The 25,196-nt window shown below is 46.9% G+C and overlaps 2 protein-coding genes across 3 annotated transcripts; one reads left to right on the top strand and one right to left on the bottom strand.

The window, feature by feature from the left end:
• Window positions 1–323: 323 nt before the first annotated feature.
• Window positions 324–18,865, bottom strand: LOC143807148 (CKLF-like MARVEL transmembrane domain-containing protein 3). 2 transcript variants are annotated; one of them, XM_077288399.1, is made up of 5 exons: window positions 18,713–18,865; window positions 11,394–11,549; window positions 4,018–4,113; window positions 2,389–2,515; window positions 324–671 (listed from the first exon to the last, which is right to left on the bottom strand). In XM_077288399.1, the coding sequence occupies exons 1-5, from the start codon at window positions 18,749–18,751 to the stop codon at window positions 643–645; spliced, it is 447 nt and encodes a 148-aa protein (XP_077144514.1). In that variant the 5' UTR covers window positions 18,752–18,865; the 3' UTR covers window positions 324–642. The 2 variants fall into 2 exon arrangements, with proteins under 2 accessions (XP_077144514.1, XP_077144513.1); XM_077288398.1 differs by lacking the exon at window positions 18,713–18,865 and adding an exon at window positions 16,073–16,240.
• TK2 (thymidine kinase 2) lies at window positions 18,400–25,079 on the top strand. The gene is made up of 10 exons (XM_077288396.1): window positions 18,400–18,780; window positions 20,146–20,177; window positions 20,274–20,348; window positions 20,733–20,786; window positions 21,432–21,521; window positions 22,008–22,081; window positions 22,684–22,772; window positions 22,965–23,044; window positions 23,789–23,869; window positions 24,609–25,079. Exons 1-10 carry the CDS (start codon window positions 18,669–18,671, stop codon window positions 24,684–24,686), a joined length of 765 nt encoding a protein of 254 aa, XP_077144511.1. The 5' UTR covers window positions 18,400–18,668; the 3' UTR covers window positions 24,687–25,079.
• Window positions 25,080–25,196: the final 117 nt, after the last annotated feature.

The following is a 25,196-nucleotide window of genomic DNA, read 5'->3' as shown; positions in this document are numbered from 1 at the left end:
TAATTACATTTCTATCTATTTGTTTTGTGGTTTTTGTGTGCAGAATAAATTTTTGTTAACACATTCTATTTTGCTAACAGCAGTCATTAACCCGGGCGAAGCCGGGTAGTACAGCTAGTATGTATATATAACTGAACCTGTTGAACTAATAAGCCTGGCGGCGGTTCCTCCTTATTCTCTGTAAAACAACTGAGGAGCGAGGGGGGGCCGCCCCTTTTATCTCTCTGTAGGTTTCCTGTTCCTAGGGGCGGATCCCCTCTCTCAGTGGGTGCTGTCGTGGGCTCTATAAAAGAGCATTACCGGTACGTAATCCGATATTTCTCTTCCTTGGTCTTATATAATTGTACTCTGAGTAATTCTAAAAAAAAGATCAATAGTTATGGCTCCTTTAAAATACAAAAATCAGGAAAAACTACACCAAAAAAACCTTGTAAGTTGCTGGGAGTTGTGGTTTGCAGGCATAACCGGTCTATATTCGGTGTAATGTGACGCCTCCTCTTCTTTAGTCCTTTAATCCAACTTCTCTATTAAAAAAAGTAACAAAGAAAAGTCCTTCACTCTTCACAGTAATCTCGTCTGTGGGGTCCAGTGTTGACCAGAAATATCCACAGGGGCAGGAAGGAAAATATCTCCCGGAAATCATCAATCTGAGTCCGAGTCCGTGTCTTCATCTGGAAGGGAGCACAAGAGTCATTGGATTAGTGGTCATTGTAGGTTTCTTTCTCATCTCTTTTTTTTGGCTTTTGTCTTGTTTCCCTCATGTTCTATGAAAATAAAAATATGCAGCAAAATGCGGGACTCTTTTTAGTTATATACATTAATTCTGAAAAGAAATCTCTCAAAATGGCGTTGGGCGTGCCTGCGCAGGAGCATCTATCGGCGATCCAATAGATGCTACTGCACTGGCGCCATCTTGGTGGACACCATTTTTTTATCCCTCTAGCAAGAAGGTGTCGGCGGCGCTTGCGCAGTAGCATGCATCTGTCACGCTGCAGCTATGCAGGATTTTGCAAGCTCCACTAGATGGCAATAGAGTGGACGGAGGACAGCATGTAGGCCAGAACAGACCTGCAGAGAGGCTACCACCAGGTGGCAGCAGAGAAGTCAAACAAGCCGGGTCAGAACCTAGAGAGCAACGCAGTACAAAGGGAAAACACAATATACAGAGTCAGAGGGGAGCCAGGGGGTCAATACCAGTCAGAAGCCGAAGTACCAGAAGCAAGAGACGAAGTCAGGTCAGAATCAAAGCCGAGTCAAAGACCGGTGAATCCAAATACTAAGATGAACACTAAATCAGGACGGGGAGAGAGGAGGGAACAGACACAAGCGAAGTCAGCTAAAGCAGGAGGACAAATCAGGGTAACCGCAGAGTCAGATACTAATGCCCGGCCTGGATCATGACAGTATCGGATTGCCAATAGATGCTACTGTGCTGGCGCCATCTTAAGATTTTTTATTTATTTTTTTTCAGAATAAATGTACATGACCAAATAAAAGAATTTAATACATATTGTAGATGCTATCATGCTGCAGCAGCGGCGCCTGCTTGCTGAATGTGATTATTATTATTTTTTTTTCAATACATATAATATTCATTGCTGAACTGCAAAATAAAGGACTCGATAATTTCATATAACCCATTTTAAACGGATTAAATCCTCTTTTATGTTTGGAGATCACGGATTTCATTTCCTCTCCCATTTATCCTCTGTCTTTATATGCCAGTACAGGTTAATAAATGGTACCGCTCTCCTACTACGGGGGCTGCGATGACCGCCGACATGACCTCATCTTATAATTGAATTCTTCCTGTTTTGCTCTGTGCAATCTGCCTCCATGTCAGCACCGTATCCCCATTGTCTGGTCGGACCCCGACGGCCGTTTACATCCTGTGTCTAATTACATATATGTGAGAAGCCATAGAAAATCCATCTCCGGGGGAAAGATCATTATGGCGGTTGCACAAGAAATATCTGTGTTGTTCGTATTCTTCTTAATTACATGATACACATACTTCTGGACACTTTCTGGCTCCTCATTTACGCACCGACATCACCATAGGATCTAGAGTTCAGCAAAAAGATTCACAGGACCGTAGTCCAGCGGCCACATTAGTAGTCCATGGCCGCTGGACCACAGGCCTGCAGACCTCTACCTACCTGCCGGCTTCAGTGGCTCCTCTTCCGATTAGCAGCCATACTGTTACCGAAACGGTATGATGCCACCATAGGCCTGTACGGAGGTACATGTAGGAAGTCCTCACCTACAGTAGGTCTCCTATATGTACATGAAACAGTGAGGATAGACCCATACCTGGATTTCAGATAATACTATGGGGGTGCAGAGGAGTTGGCCTGGACCTTCGCCGTCACACCACAAGGTACGTACCGTCACCTGACTTCTGTCGCGGAGGTTCGTCATCTGCAGAATCTCCCTTCTTTAGGAATTCGATCAGGTCATTAAAGATGATGTAGAAGTCAAACGCGTAGACGATGGTGGCAATGAATCCAAGCACCTGGGACATGGGAGAAGTGGAATATAACATGACACTGCAAGAGGACCAGAAAACAGAAATCATCCATAAGTTACAGATCTCTGGGGACCTGACTGATGGGACGTCCCCCATCAGTCCGGAGTATGGGGCTGTTTTAGGCCGGTTTCACACGTCAGTGGCTCCGGTACGTGAGGTGACAGTTTCCTCAGGTACCGGAGACACTGACACACGTAGACCCATAAAAATCAATGCATCTGTTCAGATGTCATTGATTTTTTGCGGACCGTGTCTCCGTGTGCCAAACACGGAGACATGTCAGTGTTCGTGGGAGCGCACGTATTACACGGACCCAATAGAGTCAATGGGTCCGTGTAAAACACGGACCTCACACGGACGTTCTCCGTCTGGGGTCCGTGTGCGTGCAGGAGACAGCGCTACAGTAAGCGCTGTCCCCCCCACATGGTGCTGAAGCCGCGATTCATATGTTCCCTGCAGCAGCGTTTGCTGCAGAGAAAATATGAATAATAGTGTTTAAAATAAAGATCTATGTGTCCGCCGCCCCCCACCCCCTGTGCGCCCCCCCGCTGTTCTGAAAATACTCACCCGCTCCCACGTTGGCTGTCACTCCTTCCTCTCTGCCCCGCGCCTCCTACTGTATGCGGTCACGTGGGGCCGCTCATTTACAATCATGAATAGTCGGCTCCGCCCCTATGGGAGGTGGAGCCACATATTCATGACTGTAAATGATCGGCCCCACGTGACCGCATACACTAGAAGCCGCGGCCAGACCAGGAAGCAGCGAGGGAGGCGGGTAAGTATTTTCAGGACAGCAGGGGGGCGCACAGGGGGTGGGGGGGCGGCGGACACATAGATCTTTATTTTAAACACTATTATTCATATTTTCTCTGCAGCAAACGCTGCTGCAGGGAACATATGAATCCGCGATGCAGGGTACCACACGCGTGGGTACCACACGTTCCGTGTGGTACCCACTCGCCATACGGGCGGCACACGTGTGCCGCACGTATGGCCTACGTGAGTTCCCAGGCACACGGACACGGATAACTCCGGTACCGATTTATTCCGGTACCGGAATTATCTGGACGTGTGGGACAGCCCTTAGGGGTTTGTCGTGCCCACCACCTCCTGGAAAAAGCTGTGTGCTGCCCTCAGATTTCTCCATCAGTCCTATAGACAATGAATGGAGCAGAGGTGTGTTTGCTCGACCTCTAGATACCAACGGGTCCCAGCAAATGAACCCCCTTGAGAAATAATTTTGGGAATTCTGATTTCCATAAAACACGATCTGTGTACAGACCATGATATAGACCACGGGTCTCCCAACCCTAACTCAACAGTCTGGGGTTAGAAAACCCATGCCGGACCAGATATCACTGTGTTACAATGGAACTGGTGGGTTTGGTCACCTTCACTCATTTCTCCCCACTGGTTTTGATAACTCTAAACCCCCCACATTTCACAAACGGCAACCAAAAACGGTCCAGAGAATAGTGAGAACTCACCGCAGCAGCTTTTGAGGTCGCACAGGAATATTTTGACACGGCCACTAGTGAGATCACAAAATATATGATGGCAGCAGAGACGCAGCGGATGAAGTCCTAGGAGGGAGCAGAGAGCGCGGTTACATTGCAGCACCGTGTGAGCAGAGGCACGGGGTAGGATAATGCGCTGTAATCCAAACATTCAATGGAGTCATAAATCACCGGCCTGAGGTCTGTCACAAGGTAACAGTAATATTTAGTCTGGAGGGATCTCTATATACCCCCCACCCGGACCCTCTATATACACAAAGATGGAGCGGTGAAGACAATCCAGGCCCATGAGTCAGGGAATCACAGGAGCAGATTCATTGCATCCCATACACCAGATAAGTGTCCAACATAGAGAAGACTTCTGTCCCGAAAACAAGGTGACTTCTCTGACATCATCTATTGGGGGAGGATTCCTGAATACATACTGCTATGATCTTCATCCTCTTTCTCACTCCTTTGAGTCCACAGGAAACATGGCCGCTCTGCAGCACCACTTCCACCTCCAAAATTGCTGTGTAACACTAACCTTATGGGATGGTATACTTTTTTTTTTTTTTTTTAAGTAAATAGTGATTAATGCAAATTTCTAGTATAATTTTAGTTCCTTAAATTTTCCATGATCTCCTTGCTGACGGAATAGAAATTCTTAACAGGGTTGAACATCATTTTATTCTAACAAAATGGGCCCATGGTGATCTTAAAGGGGTTTTCTGCTCTCATTTTCAGTACATCCCCCACACAGTATGATGTCCCCACAGTACATTCCCCACACACAGGATGATGTCCCCACAGTACATTCCTACCACACACAGTATGATGTCCCCACAGTAGATTCCCCCTCCACACAGTATGATGTCCCTGCAGTACATTTCCCCCCACACAGTATGATGTCCCCACAGTACATTCCCCACACACAGTATGATGTCCCCACAGTACACTCCCCCCACACAGTATGATGTCCCCAGAGTACATTTCCCCCTCCACACAGTATGATGTCCCCGCAGTACATTTCCCCCCACACAGTATGATGTCCCCACAGTACATTCCCCACACACAGTATGATGTCCCCACAGTACACTCCCCCCACACACAGTATTATGTCCCCACAGTACATTCCCCCACACACAGTATGATGTCCCCACAGTACATTCCCCCACATACAGTATGATGTCCCCACAGTACATTCCCCACACACAGTATGATGTCCCAACAGTACATTCCCCACACACAGTATGATGTCCTAACAGTACATTCCCCCACACACAGTATGATGTCCCCACAGTACATTCCCCACACAGGATGATGTCCCCACAGTACATTCCTACCACACACAGTATGATGTCCCCACAGTAGATTCCCCCTCCACACAGTATGATGTCCCCGCAGTACATTTCCCCCCACACAGTATGATGTCCCCACAGTACATTCCCCACACACAGTATGATGTCCCCACAGTACACTCCCCCCACACAGTATGATGTCCCCAGAGTACATTTCCCCCTCCACACAGTATGATGTCCCCGCAGTACATTTCCCCCCACACAGTATGATGTCCCCACAGTACATTCCCCACACAGTATGATGTCCCCACAGTACACTCCCCCCACACAGTATGATGTCCCCAGAGTACATTTCCCCCATACAATATGATGTCCCCACAGTAAATTCCCCACACACAGTATGATGTCCCCACAGTACATTCCCCCACACACAGTATGATGTCCCACAATACATTCTCCCCACACAGTATGATGCCCCCACAGTACATTCCCCACACACAGTACGATGTCCCCACAGTACATTCCCCCACACACAGTATGATGTCCCACAGTACTTTCCCCCACACACAGTATGATGTCCCCACAGTACATTCCCCCCCACACAGTATGATGTCCCACAATACATTCCCCCACACACAGTATGATGTCCCCACAGTAATTCCCCCCACACACAGTATGATGTCCTTACAGTACTTTCCCCCACACACAGTATGATGTCCCCACAGTACATTCCCCCACACACAGTATGATGTCCCAACAGTACATTCCCCCACACACAGTATGATGTCCCAACAGTACATTCCCCCACACACAGTATGATGTCCCAACAGTACATTCCTCCACACACAGTATGATGTCCCAACAGTACATTCCCCCACACACAGTATGATGTCCCACAGTACATTCTCCACACACAGCATGATGTCCCCACAGTACATTCCCCACACACAGTATGATGTCCCACAGTACATTCACCCACACACAGTATGATGTCCCCACAGTACATTCCCCCACACACAGTATGATGTCCCACAGTACATTCTCCCCACACAGTATGATGTCCCCACAGTACATTCCCCACACACAGTATAATGTCCCCACAGTACATTCCCCCACACACAATACGATGTCTCCACAGTACATTCCCCCACACAGTATGATGTCCCCACAGTACATTTCCCCACACACAGTACGATGTCTCCACAGTACATTCCCCCACACACAGTATGATGTCCCCACAGTACATTCCCCACACACAGGATGATGTCCCCACAGTACATTCCTACCACACACAGTATGATGTCCCCACAGTAGATTCCCCCTCCACACAGTATGATGTCCCCGCAGTACATTTCCCCCCACACAGTATGATGTCCCCACAGTACATTCCCCACACACAGTATGATGTCCCCACAGTACACTCCCCCCACACAGTATGATGTCCCCAGAGTACATTTCCCCCTCCACACAGTATGATGTCCCCGCAGTACATTTCCCCCCACACAGTATGATGTCCCCACAGTACATTCTCCACACACAGTATGATGTCCCCACAGTACACTCCCCCCACACACAGTATTATGTCCCCACAGTACATTCCCCCACACACAGTATGATGTCCCCACAGTACATTCCCCCACACACAGTATGATGTCCCCACAGTACATTCCCCACACACAGTATGATGTCCCAACAGTACATTCCCCACACACAGTATGATGTCCTAACAGTACATTCCCCCACACACATTATGATGTCCCCACAGTACATTCCCCACACACAGGATGATGTCCCCACAGTACATTCCTACCACACACAGTATGATGTCCCCACAGTAGATTCCCCCTCCACACAGTATGATGTCCCCGCAGTACATTTCCCCCCACACAGTATGATGTCCCCACAGTACATTCCCCACACACAGTATGATGTCCCCACAGTACACTCCCCCCACACAGTATGATGTCCCCAGAGTACATTTCCCCCTCCACACAGTATGATGTCCCCGCAGTACATTTCCCCCCACACAGTATGATGTCCCCACAGTAAATTCCCCACACACAGTACGATGTCCCCACAGTACATTCCCCCACACACAGTATGATGTCCCACAGTACTTTCCCCCACACACAGTATGATGTCCCCACAGTACATTCCCCCCCACACAGTATGATGTCCCACAATACTTTCCCCCACACACAGTATGATGCCCCCACAGTACATTCCCCCACACACAGTATGATGTCCCCACAGTAATTCCCCCCACACACAGTATGATGTCCCAACAGTACATTCCCCCACACACAGTATGATGTCCCAACAGTACATTCCCCCACACACAGTATGATGTCCCAACAGTACATTCCCCCACACAGTATGATGTCCCACAGTACATTCTCCACACACAGCATGATGTCCCCACAGTACATTCCCCACACACAGTATGATGTCCCACAGTACATTCACCCACACACAGTATGATGTCCCCACAGTACATTCACCCACACACAGTATGATGTCCCCACAGTACATTCCCCCACACAGTTTGATGTCCCCACAGTACATTCACCCACACACAGTATGATGTCCCCACAGTACATTCCCCCACACAGTTTGATGTCCCCACAGTACATTCCCCCACACACAGTATGATGTCCCCACAGTACATTCCCCCACACACAGTATGATGTCCCACAGTACATTCTCCACACACAGTATGATGTCCCACAGTACATTCTCCACACACAGTATGATGTCCCCACAGTATATTCCCCACACACAGTATGATGTCCCCACAATACATTCCCCCACACACACATTATGATATCCCCACAGTACATTGCTCCACACAGTATGATGTTCCACAGTACATTCTCCACACACAGTATGATGTCCCCACAGTACATTCTCTCACACAGTATGATGTCCCCACAGTACATTCCCCCCACACAGTATGATGTCCCAACAGTACATTCCCCCACACACATTATGATATCCCCTCAGTACATTCTCCCACACACAGCATGATGTCCCCACAGTACATTCCCCCACACACAGTATGATGTCCCACAGTACATTCTCCACACACAGTATGATGTCCCCACACTATATTCCCCACAGTACATTCCCCCACACACAGTATGATGTCCCACAGTACATTCTCCACACACAGTATGAGGTCCCCACAATACATTCCCCCACACACATTATGATGTCCCCACAGTACATTCCCCCACACAGTATGATGTCCCACAGTACATTCTCCACACACAGTATGATATCCCCACAGTACATTCCCCACAGACAGTATGATGTCCCCACAGTACATTCTCTCACACAGTATGATGTCCCCACAGTACATTCCCCCACACACAGTATGATGTCCCCACAGTAATTCCCCCCACACACAGTATGATGTCCCACAATACATTCTCCACACACAGTATGATGTCCCCACAGTACATTCCCCCACACACATTATGATATCCCCTCAGTACATTCTCCCACACACAGCATGATGTCCCCACAGTACATTCCCCCACACACAGTATGATGTCCCACAGTACATTCTCCACACACAGTATGATGTCTCCACACTATATTCCCACACACACAGTATGATGTCCTCACAGTACATTCCCCCACACACAGTATGATGTCCCCACAGTACATTCCCCCACACACAGTATGATGTCCCCACAGTACATTCCTACCACACACAGTATGATGTCCCCACAGTACATTCCTACCACACAGTATGATGTCCCCACAGTACATTCCCCACACACAGTATGATGTCCCCACAGTAGATTCCCCCTCCACACAGTATGATGTCCCCGCAGTACATTTCCCCCCACACAGTATGATGTCCCCACAGTACATTCCCCACACACAGTATGATGTCCCCACAGTACACTCCCCCACACACAGTATGATGTCCCACAGTACATTCTCCCCACACAGTATGATGTCCCCACAGTACATTCCCCACACACAGTATAATGTCCCCACAGTACATTCCCCCACACAGTATAATGTCCCCACAGTACATTCCCCCACACACAATACGATGTCTCCACAGTACATTCTCCCACACAGTATGATGTCCCCACAGTACACTCCCCCACACACAGTATGATGTCCCACAGTACATTCTCCCCACACAGTATAATGTCCCCACAGTACATTCCCCCACACACAATACGATGTCTCCACAGTACATTCCCCCACACAGTATGATGTCCCCACAGTACATTTCCCCACACACAGTACGATGTCTCCACAGTACATTCCCCCACACACAGTATGATGTCCCCACAGTACATTCCCCCACACACAGTATGACTTCCCCACAATACATACCCCCACACACAGTACGATGTCCCCACAGTACATTCCCCCACACACAGTACGATGTCCCCACGGTAAATGTCCCTCACACACAGTATGATGTCCCCACAGTACATTCCCCACACAGAATGATGTCCCACAGTACATTCACCCACACACAGTATGATGTCCCCACAGTACATTCCCCACACACAGAATGATGTCCCACAGTACATTCACCCACACACAGTATGATGTCCCACACTACATTCTCCACACACAGAATCAACACAGGAGAGGAAAAAACAGTCTATATAATGAACTAATGTATAACCTGATATCTCATCGAATATAAAAATAAAAATAATAATAATAAATAAATTAAATAAAGACTGGTCACCACCTGTGTAGAAAAATATAGTGAACCCACTAACGATATAGAGAATAACATGCACCAAGTATGGACCCAGCCAGTGGAAAGAATAGCAGAGAACTATTTTTGATATATATATATTTTATTTAATGGTAAGAGTAGAAGTACAATATAAAAACAGTATTAAAAAATTGAAATCTTATGTATATATATATATGTATACTTCTTTTATATATATATATATTTTCTCGGGCACATATCAAAAAAATGTAGTTTTATATATACATATTTTGTGTATAATACGATATATCATTGCATAGGGCTGGTTTGTATATATATATATACTGGATATCCCTATCATGAATATAAATAGATAAAGTAGGGATCACATGCAACATACAAAGTTGAGAAAACTACATTTTTTTGATATGTGCCCGAGAAAATATATATATATAAAAGAAGTATACATATATATATATACATAAGATTTCAATTTTTTAATACTGTTTTTATATTGTACTTCTACTCTTACCATTAAATAAAATATATATATATCAAAAATAGTTCTCTGCTATTCTTTCCACTGGCTGGGTCCATACTTGGTGCATGTTATTCTCTATTCTCCACACACAGTATGATGTCCCCACAGTACATTCTCCACACACAGTATGATGTCCCCACAATACATTCCCCCACACACATTATAATGTCCTCACAGTACATTCTCCAACACACAGTATGATGTCCTTACAGTACATTCCCCCACACACAGTATGATGTCCTTACAGTACATTCCCCCACACACAGTATGATGTCCCCACAGTACATTCCCCCACACACAGTATGATGTCCACACAGTACATTCCCCCCCACACACAGTATGATGTCCTTGCAGTACATCCCCCCCACACACAGTATGATGTCCTTACAGTACATTCCCCCCCACACACAGTATGATGTCCTCACAGTACATTCCCCCCCCACACACACAGTATGATGTCCTTACAGTACATTCCCCCCCACACACAGTATCATGTCCTCACAGTACATCCCCCCCCCACACACAGTATGATGTCCTCACAGTACATTCCCCCCCCTCACACACAGTATGATGTCCTTACAGTACATTCCCCCCCACACAGTATCATGTCCTTACAGCATTCACCTTTAAAGGCAATATATTTGTGAGCCTTGCACAATGACAACATCACGTGCAACTATTTTACTATTTCATACCTCTTGCCATCGCCTGAAGAAAAAAACAAAATGCAACATCTTCTACTCTCAGTTGCACTAATGTTAACCAGAAGTGGATGCGAAAACAAAGCTGCAATATGGAAAGCCCCAGATGTCAGAGCACTTACCAGCAGTGGCCAGAAAATCCCTTTCAGCTGTTTATTTAGTTTAGTGGAATAAGCAAAGAATGTGAAGAGAGCCCAGAGGAATTCTATAAGAGGAACGCTCATGAGAGCCACGGCCGTCGATGCCACGTAACAAATGAATGTGACCAATGACACCACCTGCGAAGGAAATGGAACAGAAGGAGGTTAAACATGTACCAAAAATGTGTGATAAAAGCAGAAGAAGCAATAGACTTGAGCTTAGAGAGCCTCAAACCGGCACAGAAGGCGAGAGGGCGCTGCTGACGAGGGCTGTGATGGGTGTAGGCTTTTTAGAAGAGGGGGTCAGGTTGCTTTTGAAAGTCTGGATCATGGGAGAGTCTCATGTTGGGGTAGGGAGTTCCAGAAGTTGGGGGAAGCATGGGAGAAATCTTGATGGAGAAACCAAGAGCAGAGAAGATCTTGTGGAGGACTACTTATGGGGAGAGAAGTATGGAGAGGACCAATTGTGACCCCTAGAAATCAACTCATCACTTGAAAAGCAAATTACATTTTTTTGGGACCTAAAATTACACCCAAAAGGCACAAGTCACCAGAAGAGAGAGTCATTTATTTTTCACGGGGATGCCTGGGCAGCGTAGGTCACCACTTTGGGTGGGCACAGATGATGTGATTGACCACCCACATATCTCACTATCACACTACCCAAGATTGAAAATTGTCCACGAGGGATCATTGCCACCCAAAAAAAATATTGTATACATGTGTGGTTTAAGGACAATAAGAAGAGCGGAAATAATAATGGGCGGCAGAGCATGATGTGTGACCTCGGATTCTACAAGACCACCGCTCCTGGGCTCGATGGCGTAGACATGAAATCATCTGCGCAGCACGAGACCCACAGCTGGCGATGGAAGGAGACGATCAGAGCGACCCACCCAGCACATGCACCATAACCTCATCCACAGCTGGCTGGGGCAGGACATTCTGCTGTCAGCACTGAGGTCACCCAGCTTTCCCAGAAGCGGATAGGCTGGTGAATAACAAGCAACAGATATTGCAGAAATGGCTCCCTGACCCTGTAACAGGGAGCGGCCATTCGTTAGCTAATGCCCCTCGGGCCTTCTAGAGAAGATGCATTCTCCATCTGGAAGGAGTCAGCTCCTGGGGACACATGATGATTGCATTAAGTGGCTGCGAGGATGATCAAGAGGTTCAGCAACAGCAGCAGAGACAAAGGAAGATTACAGATCAGAGAGAAGACAGGAGACATCACTGGAGCTTCCTACAGCAACTGCAAGACACTCAGAACAGTTCTCCAGAATCACAATAGCTGCACAGCACAACTATGCATGTTTCTTAGAGGGCTCTTCTGTCTGATCTTAAAGGGGTTGTGCAGGCATACTCTTCTATCTGATCTTAAAGGGGTATGGGGCATACTCTTTAGTCTGATCATAAAGAGGTAGTGCAGACATACCCTTCTGTCTGTTCTTAAAGGGGTAGTGTGGGCATACTCCTGTCTGATCTTAAAGGGGTAGTGCGGGCATACCCTTGTGTCTGATCTTAAAGGGGTGGTGCGGGCACACTGTTCTGTACAATCCAATATTTATATGCACACTGGATGGTACAATTGTCAGAGCAACGGTCCGCTGCCTGGCGAGAATTATGCGGGGGTATGATGAGTATTCCCGCACCGCCCCTATAACATGTCTATACAAGATGTGGGGTCACACTGTGAACTCGGGCGTAGAGGTGACAAGGTGCAGACAGCACTGGACACTGGCTGCAGGGTGATCAGGACACACAGCTCAGGCAGATGGCAATACACACTAGGACACTTCATTCACACATCCAGTATTTTTATTTTTGGATATGAAGAAAAAATACAGACCATGTGTTATCAAAGTGCTGGACTCGATTTTCATCCATGTTTTAGTTCGTGTGTCAATTTTTCTAATATGCAACAAGAAAAACAAACAAACAACATTTCTCAGCTGCTGCTATCCATTAGACCAGCGGTGGGCAATTAATTTACCCAAGAGGCCACATGAGAGACTGCCACTGCTGAGGAGGCCGAACCAATAGGCTGAAATTAATTCTGCTTAATATCAATATTAACCTATTAATTATAATATGCCCCTATATATAGCATGAGCCCCCACATAGCCTCCTATATACAGCATGAGCCCCCACATAGCCTCCTATATACAGCATGAGCCCCCACATAGCCCCCTATATACAGCATGAGCCCCCACATAGCCTCCTATATACAGTATGAGCCCCCACATAGCCTCCAAAATACAGCATGAGCCCCCACATAGCCTCCAATATACAGTATGGGCCCCCAAATAGCCTCCTATATACAGCATGAGCCCCCACATAGCCTCCAATATACAGTATGAGCCCCCCACATAGCCTCCAATATACAGCATGAGTCCCCCACATAGCCTCCTATATACAGCATGAGCCCCCCACATAGCTTCCTATATACAGCATGAGCCCCCCACATAGCATCCAATATACAGCATGAGTCCCCCACATAGCCTCCTATATACAGCATGAGCACCCAGATAGCCTCCTATATACAGTGTAAGCCCCCACATAGCCTCCTATATACAGCATGAGCCCCCACATAGCCTCCAATAAACAGCATGAGCCCCCACATAGCCTTCTATATGCAGTATGAACCCCCACATAGCCTCCAATATACAGGATGAGCCCCCCTCATAGCCTCCAATATACAGCATGAGCCCCCACATAGCCTCCAATATACAGTGTGAGCCCCCACATAGCCTCCTATATAGTGTAAGCCCCCACATAGCCTCCTATATACAGCATGAGCCCCCACATAGCCTCCAATATACAGTATGAGCCCCCACATAGCCTCCTACATACAGCATGAGCCCCCATATAGCCTCCTATATACATTGTGAGCCCCCAGATAGCTTCCTATATACAGTGTAAGCCCCACATAGCCTCCTATATACAGTGTAAGCCCCCACATAGCCTCCTATATACAGCATGAGCCCCCACATAGCCTCCAATATACAGTATGAGCCCCCCACATAGCCTCCAATATACAGCATGAGCCCCCCACATAGCCTCCAATATACAGCATGAGCCTCCACATAGCCTCCTATATACAGCATGAACCCCCACATAGCCTCCAATATACAGCATTAGCCCCCACATAGCCTCCTATATACAGCATGAGCCCCCACATAGCCTCCAATATACAGCATGAGCCCCCCACATAGCCTCCAATATACAGCATGAGCCCCCCACATAGCCTCCTATATACAGCATGAGCCCCCACATAGCCTCCAATATACAGCATGAGCCCCCCACATAGCCTCCAATATACAGCATGAGCCCCCCACATAGCCTCCAATATACAGCATGAGCCCCCCACATAGCCTCCAATATACAGCATGAGCCCCCCACATAGCCTCCAATATACAGCATGAGCCCCCCACATAGCCTCCAATATACAGCATGAGCCCCCCACATAGCCTCCAATATACAGCATGAGCCCCCCACATAGCCTCCAATATACAGCATGAGCCCCCACATAGCCTCCAATATACAGGATGAGTCCCCATTTTTGGGAGGACAATCGGACAGCGAAAAAAAACAAACAAAAAAGACAAGCAGGAAAAACATAGAACACAAATGTGAGAAATGGCCGTGTAAATGAGGCTGATGAGCGTATTTTGTGTACATATGCCGTCTGTGTTACTATTGGATGTCCCATGGAGCAATGTTTCTCGATATGGCGGTTCTGAAGAGAGGGTTTTTTCATGAAGCAGGAGCTGCTTATTTTCCTGCATAGTTATTCACAAAATTGCTCTCAATTCCCAATTAGGACAGGTTCACACTGAGGGGTTTTTTTTGCTTTAGGAGCAGAAAAAAAAAAAGTTGTTTGAAGCAAGTGGATCAAAACATCACAAAACCTCCCCCTGAACCCACGCGGACCCTGTACCAGTGTCCCCTGTACAGTGAGAACAATCCTGCTCCATTCAGGGGTCCGCAAGGTGCAATAGGGATCATGGGCAGCAATAAGTAACACATTAGTAGGAGACTGTGGGAAAAATACACATAAAGTAATGCAGCTTGGGTCTATGGAAGCTTCATCACCCATCATCATCCATAACTGCAGCAGCCTGCACTGGGCAACAGGGGTAGGTGGCAGTGCGCAGAGTTGGCAGGATCATGATGTGATGAGGGGTGATGATGATAACAAGGGGGATGGTGATGAGGGGGAATGATGATGATGATGAGAGGGATGATGATGATGATGAGGGGATGATGATAATGAGGGGTGATGATAATGATGGGGGGTGATGATGATGGGGTGATGATGATGAGGGGTGATAATTATAATGAGGGGGATGATGATGATGATGATGAGGGTGGATGATGATGGGGAATGAGGATGATGATGGGGAATAATGATGATGGGAATGATGGTGATAGGAATGATGATGATGGGGAATGATGATCATAATGATGAGGGGTAATGCTGAGGGTGGATGATGATGATGGGGAATGATGGTGATGAGAATGGTGATGATGATGAGGGGGGTTGATGATGATAAGGGGGATGATGTTGGATGATGATGATGGGGGTGATTATGATGATGGGTGATGATGATGGGGGTGATTATGATGATGGATGATGATGAGGGGGGTCCTGCACTCACCCACTCCCCCAGCAGCAGCTGTCCCTTCCGTGAGGCCAGGAACTCCCTGCCGGGGATGAGGGGGCTCCGGGCGGCTCTGGCTGCGGGGGGCTCTGCACACTCCGGGTCGTCCATGCTGTGTGCGGGGCAGGAGTTTTGTCTTTTTGGGAAGGGGAGAGGGGGGAGCGGAAACTGACAATGCGGAAATGTGCAAAAGAAAAAAAGTGCATGTGTGAAAGTGAGCGGCCTTAACCCCCGCACTGCCGGAGCCACATCCTGTGCCCACCCCCCAGGCTGCAGAGCAGAGATCACACAGGGGCCCTACAGCGGCCATGCAGGAGTCTGGGAAAGCTGGGGGACACCCTGCCCCGGTACCAGACAGCATTGCAGGACTGGACCCTCTGCTTGTGATCAGTCACTGGGAGTTTTGATGGCAAGAAATAAATACATATTTGGTGTTCGGTGACACTTTATTATTTTGCTTTCCATCCATCCAGGGATGATTTTTTCCCCAAACACAAAAGCTTGAAGAATTCATGAGATGATTACTTTTCCATGGGAGGAAAATAATATGTGAAGTCCAGACGGAAAATAAAGGGAATTTTCACCTGGATTTCTACATTGTCGGAACATCAGACGGAGAAAACCGAGGGCGGCTTCTGATGTGTCCGTATCACATTCTATTCATTTTGTGCGCCCACATCTGAAAAATGAAAAAAAGGAAATAAAGCACTGCTGGGGGCGATTTCTTTTGCACAGAAACATCTGAACCACATCGGTCCGATTTTAACCCCGGCAGGACCAGTCCGTATAATAACAAGCCATAAAGCAGCGCCACCATTAAAATGAATGGGAAGTTTATACTAAGTCGCCGACATTCCCGAAAAACGCCAGCGGAATCCGACGCGGCTAACACAACCGGACGGCTCGGGGTCCCGGATCAGTTTTCCTGCTCATGAGATGGAACAGAACTGAGCAGCAGACACTTGCAGGCCCAAACCATCAGCCAGCCCGAGCCGGCATGCTGACAGTATCCGCAGGGCGGGTTAATATCCGTACGTCCTATTTTCTAGAATTGCCCAAAACTTCTGGTTCCTTGACGTTTTCGTGGCCTCAGCATTTTGCAGCCGCTCTTCATTTCGCTGACATTAAGAAAAGAGGAACAGACAGAGAGGGCGAGGAAGTGCCCGAAATATTCATCTCCGGGGGGTTTGTAGAGTCTTCTAGCAGGAGCTTTCTTGAGAAGGGTTTTGGGTTATATATTATTACAGGATGGGTAATGGATGGGCACATCTAGATCAGCTAGAGGAGCAATGATGCCATTGAACGGTTCCTAAAGTGTTAATCACAGGTCCCTGCTTTATGGGACACTTCATGCTGATAAGGGTGCACCAACTGGCAGCACAACAGGCCTTAGTGCAGGAGATTGCAGAGACTATGAGAATCATTCCTGAACCTGTAGAGGGAGACTGTGTCCAGGCCTGGTAATAAGAACCGTTATCTGGATTACTATTCTTTTGGTTATTGAGACATCTAGTGGCGGAACTATGAATTACATGTGAAGAAGAAGAAGGGGCTCTGGTTCTGGCTGTCAGACCATTCTGTATCGTTGCTATGTAAAGCTGCATGCATACTTGTGTGTGCTCCCATAGAAGTAGATGGAACGGGGGTCACACTTTACACCACTGCTTCCACAGAAGTTGACGGAGCGAGGTCACATATTACACCACAGCTCACATAGAAGTGGACAGAGCGGGATTACACATTACACCACAGCTCCCATAGGTGTGGACGAAGCGGGGTCACACATTACACTGCTCCCATAGAAGTGGACAGAACAAGGTTACACATTACACTGATCCCATAGAGGTGGACGGAGCGGGGTCACACATTACTGCTCCCATAGAGGTGGACGGAGCGGGGTCACGCATTACTGTTCCCATAGAGGTGGATGGAGCGGGGTCACACATTACTGCTCCCATAGAGGTGGATGGAGCGGGGTCACGCATTACTGCTCCCAAAGAGGTGGACGGAGCGGGTCACACATTACTGCTCCCATAGAGATGGACGGAGCGGGTCACACATTACTGCTCCCATAGAGGTGGACGAGCGGGGTCACACATTACTGCTCCCATAGAGGTGGACGGAGCGGGGTCACACATTACTGCTCCCATAGAGGTGGACGGAGCGGGGTCACACATTACTGCTCCCATAGAGGTGGACGGAGCGGGGTCACACATTACTGCTCCCATAGAGGTGGACGGAGCGGGGTCACACATTACTGCTCCCATAGAGGTGGACGGAGCGGGGTCACACATTACTGCTCCCATAGAGGTGGACGGAGCGGGGTCACACATTACTGCTCCCATAGAGGTGGACGGAGTGGGGTCACACATTACTGCTCCCATAGAGGTGGACGGAGCGGGGTCACACATCACTGCTCCCCGTGTACACGCTGGGTCCTCACACACATTGCACATGGCGTCCTCCCGTCTCCCTCACACCATGCACCGGCAGTGACTCTGGGCCGGGCTGTCACGTCTCCTCCCCGCCGGCTGTGACGAGCTCTATGGAGAAGCCGGATGTGTGCAGCCATGTGTAGGCCTCCTCGCCGGGCATGTCACTCTCTGCAGCGGCGCGGGCGTGCTGCAGGCTGCTCACCGTGATACGTTGTCCGCCAGTCGGTAGCAGCTCCATCATGAGCCGGTTACTACACAGCGACGGACAAGGTAAATCCCGGCTACACGCATTGTACACATACGGGCTGTGCTCGGACTACAACTCCCAGCATGTCCTGACCGCTGAGGAGAACGAGTGGGAATGGCGTCTGGTAAAGCCGCCGTGATTACCCATAACAACCAATGCTGCTATCGTTTTCCAAAAAACGTTTGTTAAATGAGAACTGGAATCTGATTGGTTGCAAGAAATAGCGCTGTAGTTGCCTATCGCAACCAATCAGGTTCCAGGTCACATTTATCAAAAGCCTTTTTGAAAATAAATGCAGGAGGCTCATTGGTTACTATTGGCCTTTATGCAGTTATCCAATAGAAACCAATCAGATTCCAGCTCTCATTATTGAAAACCTTTTGGAAAATGAAAGCAGAAGACTCATTGGTTGCTATGGGCTTTGCTGCAGTTGGCCGTAGCAACCAGTTTCTCTCATTTTTCTAAGGCTTTTCGGAAAATGAAAGCAGAATTCTGATTGGTTGCTTTGGTATATATATATAGTTATAGATTTATATATCTATAGATGTTCACATTGGTATCTAGTTTGTTCTATATATCTTAGATGTATACATTGGTACACTGTCACAGACCTATCACTGCACAATATGAAGATTTGGGTGACAACCTCTGTGGATGATGTTATGTCGACATATTGGTTGTCACCCAACTTCCCCTTTAAAAGGATGCAACAAAACAAAGTCTGAATAAGCATACGGAAAATAACTATTTAAAGGGGTTGTCTGTTTCCGTGTCATGTGCCCCTTTTATATCTGCATGTACCGCCTCCCCCACAGCCACAGTTAGTCTCTCCTTGTGGTCAGGAGCTGAACATCCTGTCACAGGAGGCCGACCTGCTCGCTGTAGGTTACATTAACCCTTTAATAACAATGATTTCATTGTACCGCATATGTATAATGGCGCCCCTCCACCCGCGGCTGTTACAGAGGCACGTGACAGCTGTCAAGTGTTGGGAAAGATGCGGGCTCAGGGCCCGAACCCGCATCAAAGCGTGGGAGACTAGCTTGGATAGCTATCCAAGGTCGTAAAGGGGTTAAATGCATATATTTTGTGCTCAAAATGATTTTCTCTATTGAGCTTCATTAAAAATGTTGGACCCTTCGCCTTGTGTAGCCTCTGTGTATATTGTTGGCTGCAGAATGAGTTAACTGAGGGTCCGTCAGTAAGCTCTCTTATTTGGGAGAGTTTTTAGATCTTTTTCTGAGTTCTTCTCAACTGCTTCACGACCACATCAAAGTTGATAAATAAAAAATAAATAACAATTAAATACTAAATAAATACAAATAAAAATAAAAGTCTCTTGTAATTAGATATTAACTTGATCCTAATTTTTTTTTCTTTCTTTCTAGTTAATGGTTTGAAAAACAAAGGTAAAAGCACGGTAAGTGTCGCTCATTGTATATTATACGTATATATGCCGCAGCACGATTGCATAATTTAAAGACAAGTCCGTCTCCTTTCAATCCTTCCTTTTCAGATCTGTGTGGAGGGAAACATAGCGAGTGGAAAAACCAGCTGTCTGGAATATTTCTCCAATACTGCCAACCTGGAGGTAATCACCCTATATATTGGTGTACTATAGGGTGGGTTTATTAACCCCTTCATCCGCCCTGATGTAAAGGTATGTCTCCATAAGGGTGTGTTGTACATCCAGCATCTGCCTCCTGACAGCAGCGGCGTGAGCTAACTCCGATCACGGATGATCAAGCGTTTAGACGCTGATATCAATCACTGTGAGCAGCATGTAAATTGTTGACGTTGCCATTTGCTGCCCATTTCCCACCTCCATTTCCCCACGACTCAGGGTGCAGATAGGGTACAGAATCCCTGTCCTCCTCCCCAGAAGGATGTGATGGAGAAGACATCTTTTGTACCGTTGAGAATCTCAGTCGTTCTGCTTAGCGATTGTTTTTTAATATATTGATTTATTTTTCAGGTTATGACGGAACCTGTTGCAAAATGGAGAAATGTCCAAGGCCACAATCCACTGGTGAGTTATCGAACAATCTCATATTCCTATACCTCTGCCGGTTATATTACCGCCATCGTGTACCCTGTGCCGGTTATATTACCGCCGTCGTGTACCCTGTGCCGGTTATATTACCGCCGTCGTGTACCCTGTGCCGGTTATATTACTGCCGTCGTGTACCCTGTGCCGGTTATATTACTGCCGTCGTGTACCCTGTGCCGGTTATATTACCGCCGTCGTGTACCCTGTGCCGGTTATATTACCGCCGTCGTGTACCCTGTGCCGGTTATATTACCGCCGTCGTGTACCCTGTGCCGGTTATATTACTGCCGTCGTGTACCCTGTGCCGGTTATATTACCGCCGTCGTGTACCCTGTGCCGGTTATATTACCGCCGTCGTGTACCCTGTGCCGGTTATAGTACCCTGTGCCGGTTATATTACCACCGTCGTGTGCCCTGTGCCGGTTATATTACCACCGTTGTGTGCCCTGTGCCAGTTATATTACCGCCGTCGTGTACCCTGTGCCGGTTATATTACCACCATTGTGTGCCATGTGCCGGTTATATTACAGCCATTGTTTACCCTGTGCTAGCTATATTACCGCCGCCGTATACCCTGTGGCGGTTATATTACCGCCGTGTTCTTATTCTTTATACTTTCTTCAGGGTCTCATGTACACGGATCCGACGAGATGGGGGTTAACGCTGCAGACCTACGTGCAGCTCACAATGCTGGATGTCCACACCAAGCCCTCGGTAAGGCCACCGGTATCCTAGGACCGAAGAGATCCCCTCAGTTGCCAGAAGCATAAGAAAATAGGTCTCGTTACACTACGAGGGGGTCTCACCAATGGGACATTCACCGATCATCTCAATAGTTTCCCGTTTTCGTGATCCGTGGATATCCGAGCGGCCGGACCCCTTACGATCTGATACACATTGCCGTTCCTGTGGTTAAGTGATTGATTATAGGAAACCCCCTTTAATTTTGTGGTATATATTATCACTCATTTATAACAGCACCACCACTTCTTTTTTGGGGTCTGTAGGACCTTCCCTAATACTGCTGTATTGCACTCCCTAGGGCAAACATGGTTATTTTTGATTTTCCCAATGTTATGGGGTCACTCCTGCTGTAAGGTCCAGTTTTAATTAACCCTTGGAAGTGTGCGATTAGCTTAGTAATGGGGAACCCCACCTGTGCGCCCTCACCCCGACTCTTACCTGTGTCATCCTTTGCAGCTCTTTCAGGTGAAAATGATGGAGAGGTCCATCCATAGCGCAAAGTACATATTTGTGGAAAACCTTTATAAAAGGTAGGTTCAAAAGAAGACAAAAAAAACCCCAAACAACTCTTTCTTAAAGGGGTAGTCCGCCTTTAGCATATTCGCTCTATACGGAATAGTTAAAACAAGCTGCTTTGACAAATTTGGCACTTTTATTTTTCTTCTCATCCTTACATCTAGTCAATAGGGTTATATTACAACTTTTTAAAAAGTTACTAAACTGGTGTAAAGTTTTAGAACAGTTTGGTAACTTTTTTAAAAGTATGCGGGGGGCACGGCTGTTTTGGTCCTGCTCGGCCCTTCTTCACATTTACGTTATTAGATACATGGTAAGGTTTTAATCCTGAGGTTAGGATCATCCCGAATAGGGTCACCTTGACGTGGTGAGAGGGCTTTTACTTTTTTTTTTTTAAATCAAAATTAACTAAATCCTCTTATTTTCATGCACTATTGATTTTTTTTAATTAATTTACTTTGTTTTTATCTTAGGTTTTGTATTTTTTTTACATAAGAGTTTAATCCCCGATTTATCAGACTTTTTTATTGTCCAAATTACTGGCATAAAAGCAATAATGGATTAGGTCCTGACCTGTTACGCCTCCTTTACGCCTCCGTCCACCTCTGTTTTGCAGTGGGAAGATGCCTGAAGTGGATTACGTGGTGTTAACCGAGTGGTTTAATTGGATCACAAAGAATATTGACCTCTCTGTTGATCTGATAGGTAAGTAAAGTGTCATGGCGGCCACTTTGGAACACCTTTTCCCAAAAAAGAAAAATATGAACTTAGAGAATTAATTAGGAATAGAAATACTGTTTTGTTTTTCCTATTCTTACAAGTGGATAATTTGGAATATCTGATAATCCAGCACCTATTTGGCATAATAATGCCGTCATGTGAACTTGTTTTTCACAGTTTATCTGCGCACGTCCCCTGAAACGTGCTATCAGAGACTAAAGATGAGGTGCAGAGAGGAAGAGCGGGTGATCCCACTGGTAAGAGCCTTATCCTAATTGCATGCACATTGCTTAAAGGGGCTGTACAGTAATCATCTTTTCAGAGGATAAGCGACAACTTATTGAACAGTGGGGGTCCGACTGCTTGGACCCTCACTGATCAGCAGAATGTGGCACTTTTATGCCTGACCGCTGCTCCATTCATTCTCTATGTGGCTCTTGTGAATAGCCCAGCGCTTGGCAGTTTCTTAGAGAATGAATGGAGCGGCGCTCGGGCATGTGCGCTGCCGACTGATGCAGGCCTGAGGGGTCGGACCCGAATTATCAATAAGTTATCAACTATCCTTTACATGGACAACCCCTTTTAAGGTCCATTTAACCCCTTAATAGCCACAAGCACAACTTTTTACGGCAGCTATGAAGGCGACCCCAGTGTGGAGCTTATATTGCAAGCTTGGCTTTTTATCCAGCGTCCAGGATCGGGGGACGGCTCTGATCCTGGTCATTTAACCCTTTGATCGTCACTGTCAAGATCAAAGGGATTCAAACACTTGGAATTTCCCGGTGATACGACACATCTCGGGGTTGTGGGACCTCTGGACCGTCATCCTTGGGAATCTAGAAAAGTCCCCAGCAGGGCTGTCAGTTTAGTCAGCACATGAATCGGGAGAAGTCGGCCGGGAATCAGGTTGTGCCCCTCCGCGGGGACCCATGTGCTCAATGCTTCTTATTAAACATGGATGTGAGTACAAGTCCCGGCCCGGGCGTGCCTTTCTCTTGCAGGAGTACCTGAGCGCCATCCACGGCCTCTATGAAGAGTGGCTGATTGAACGGAGCTCGTTCCCAGTGCCGGCGCCGGTTCTCGTAAGTGTTTCTGCTTATTACGCTCCGAATGAAGGTTCCAGCAGAAGTAAAGCAAGCAGAGATATTGACCCCCCCCCCCGGGATCAAACCTTTAAAAAGTTAGGACATCTAAACTAATTATGTAGTGAAGTTCTGCAGTTTACGTTGCCTTTTGATTCCTTCATATTTGCAAAAGCTCCAGTTGTTGTCAATGAATGTGAAAAATCAGGCTCATATTCAGATGGCTGAAAGTCGGCTTAAACCTAGTACTTGTCACAGCTAAGGGTTCGGTACAATTATATTCAGTTCAAAACTCATTAGGATAGCGTTTGTTCCGGAACTCGCAGTCGGGTCAGAAACATACGTGCGTATATGCAGTAGATAACACAGGATCCACCATTCACAATAGGTGATGTCACAGCTCACCTCCTCCTGTATAATGACTGATATCACACCTATATACAGTAGATAACACAGGATCCACCATTCACAATAGGTGATGTCACAGCTCACCTCCTCCTGTACAATGACTGATATCACACCTATATACAGTAGATAACACAGGATCCACCATTCACAATAGGTGATATCACAATTCACCTTCTCCTCCTGTACAATGACTGATAACACCTCTATATACAGTAGATAACACAGGGTCCACCATTCACAATAGGCGATGTCACAGCTCACCTCCTCCTCCTCTTGTACTCTGGTTCACGTTCTCTGTACTGGTGTCATTTTCCTTTTTCTTATTTTTTAGGTGATCGATGCAGATAAGAACATGGAGGAGATGATCCAGCACTATGAAGAGAATCGCGGGAAGATCCTTGCCGCTTGACATTAGAACGTCGTCTCTCTCGGGCACACACTGTCTCCTCTTGCGAACACATTACGGAGGCAGCTATTTTTCTGACCTTTGCGCTGCTAATCTCTGAGCCAATCACAGCCGCCGACTATCCATGACGGGTGACCTAACTCATTCCCCGGATCGGACCATTTTTGGGGGACCAGCTACTTTCTCTCGGAGGTGCTATCGCGGACCAAGGGTCGACCTTTTTGGCTTCAGCATCTTCTAAGCGTACAGAGAATATAGTGATATGTCATTTTGGTAAAACGTAATTTATTTATCTGGCTTTTTATTTATTCCTTGTTTTAGTCCAGCCATTATTTTTTATTTTCTGTTTTGTACAATGTTGCAGTATTAAAAAAAATTAAAGTGCTCTAAATTTTTGTTGCAAGTGCATTGTGATGATGGCCGGTTTACAGCAGAAGCATAAAGCAAAACTAGGTGTAATAAGGTGTTATTGGGTTATGTCTCAGACCTACGGTCTTAAAAGGGAACCTGTCC

Source organism: Ranitomeya variabilis, chromosome 2 (genome assembly GCF_051348905.1).
Source record: "Ranitomeya variabilis isolate aRanVar5 chromosome 2, aRanVar5.hap1, whole genome shotgun sequence".
In the NCBI taxonomy this organism is placed as follows: Eukaryota; Metazoa; Chordata; class Amphibia; order Anura; family Dendrobatidae; genus Ranitomeya; species Ranitomeya variabilis.
This window is presented reverse-complemented; position numbering and strand designations above follow the sequence as displayed.

Coding starts and splice junctions, on each gene's coding strand:
- LOC143807148 (XM_077288398.1), bottom strand. CDS start 16,186: ATGGACGACCCGGAGTGTGCAGAGCCCCCCGCAGCCAGAGCCGCCCGG. Junction 11,550..16,072: donor AGCTGCTGCTGGGGGAGTGG/GTGAGTGCAGGA, acceptor TTTCCTTCGCAG/GTGGTGTCATTGGTCACATT. Junction 672..2,388: donor GCGACAGAAGTCAGGTGACG/GTACGTACCTTG, acceptor GCTCCCTTCCAG/ATGAAGACACGGACTCGGAC.
- TK2 (XM_077288396.1), top strand. CDS start 18,669: ATGTCACTCTCTGCAGCGGCGCGGGCGTGCTGCAGGCTGCTCACCGTG. Junction 20,349..20,732: donor CCAATACTGCCAACCTGGAG/GTAATCACCCTA, acceptor TTTATTTTTCAG/GTTATGACGGAACCTGTTGC. Junction 23,870..24,608: donor CAGTGCCGGCGCCGGTTCTC/GTAAGTGTTTCT, acceptor CTTATTTTTTAG/GTGATCGATGCAGATAAGAA.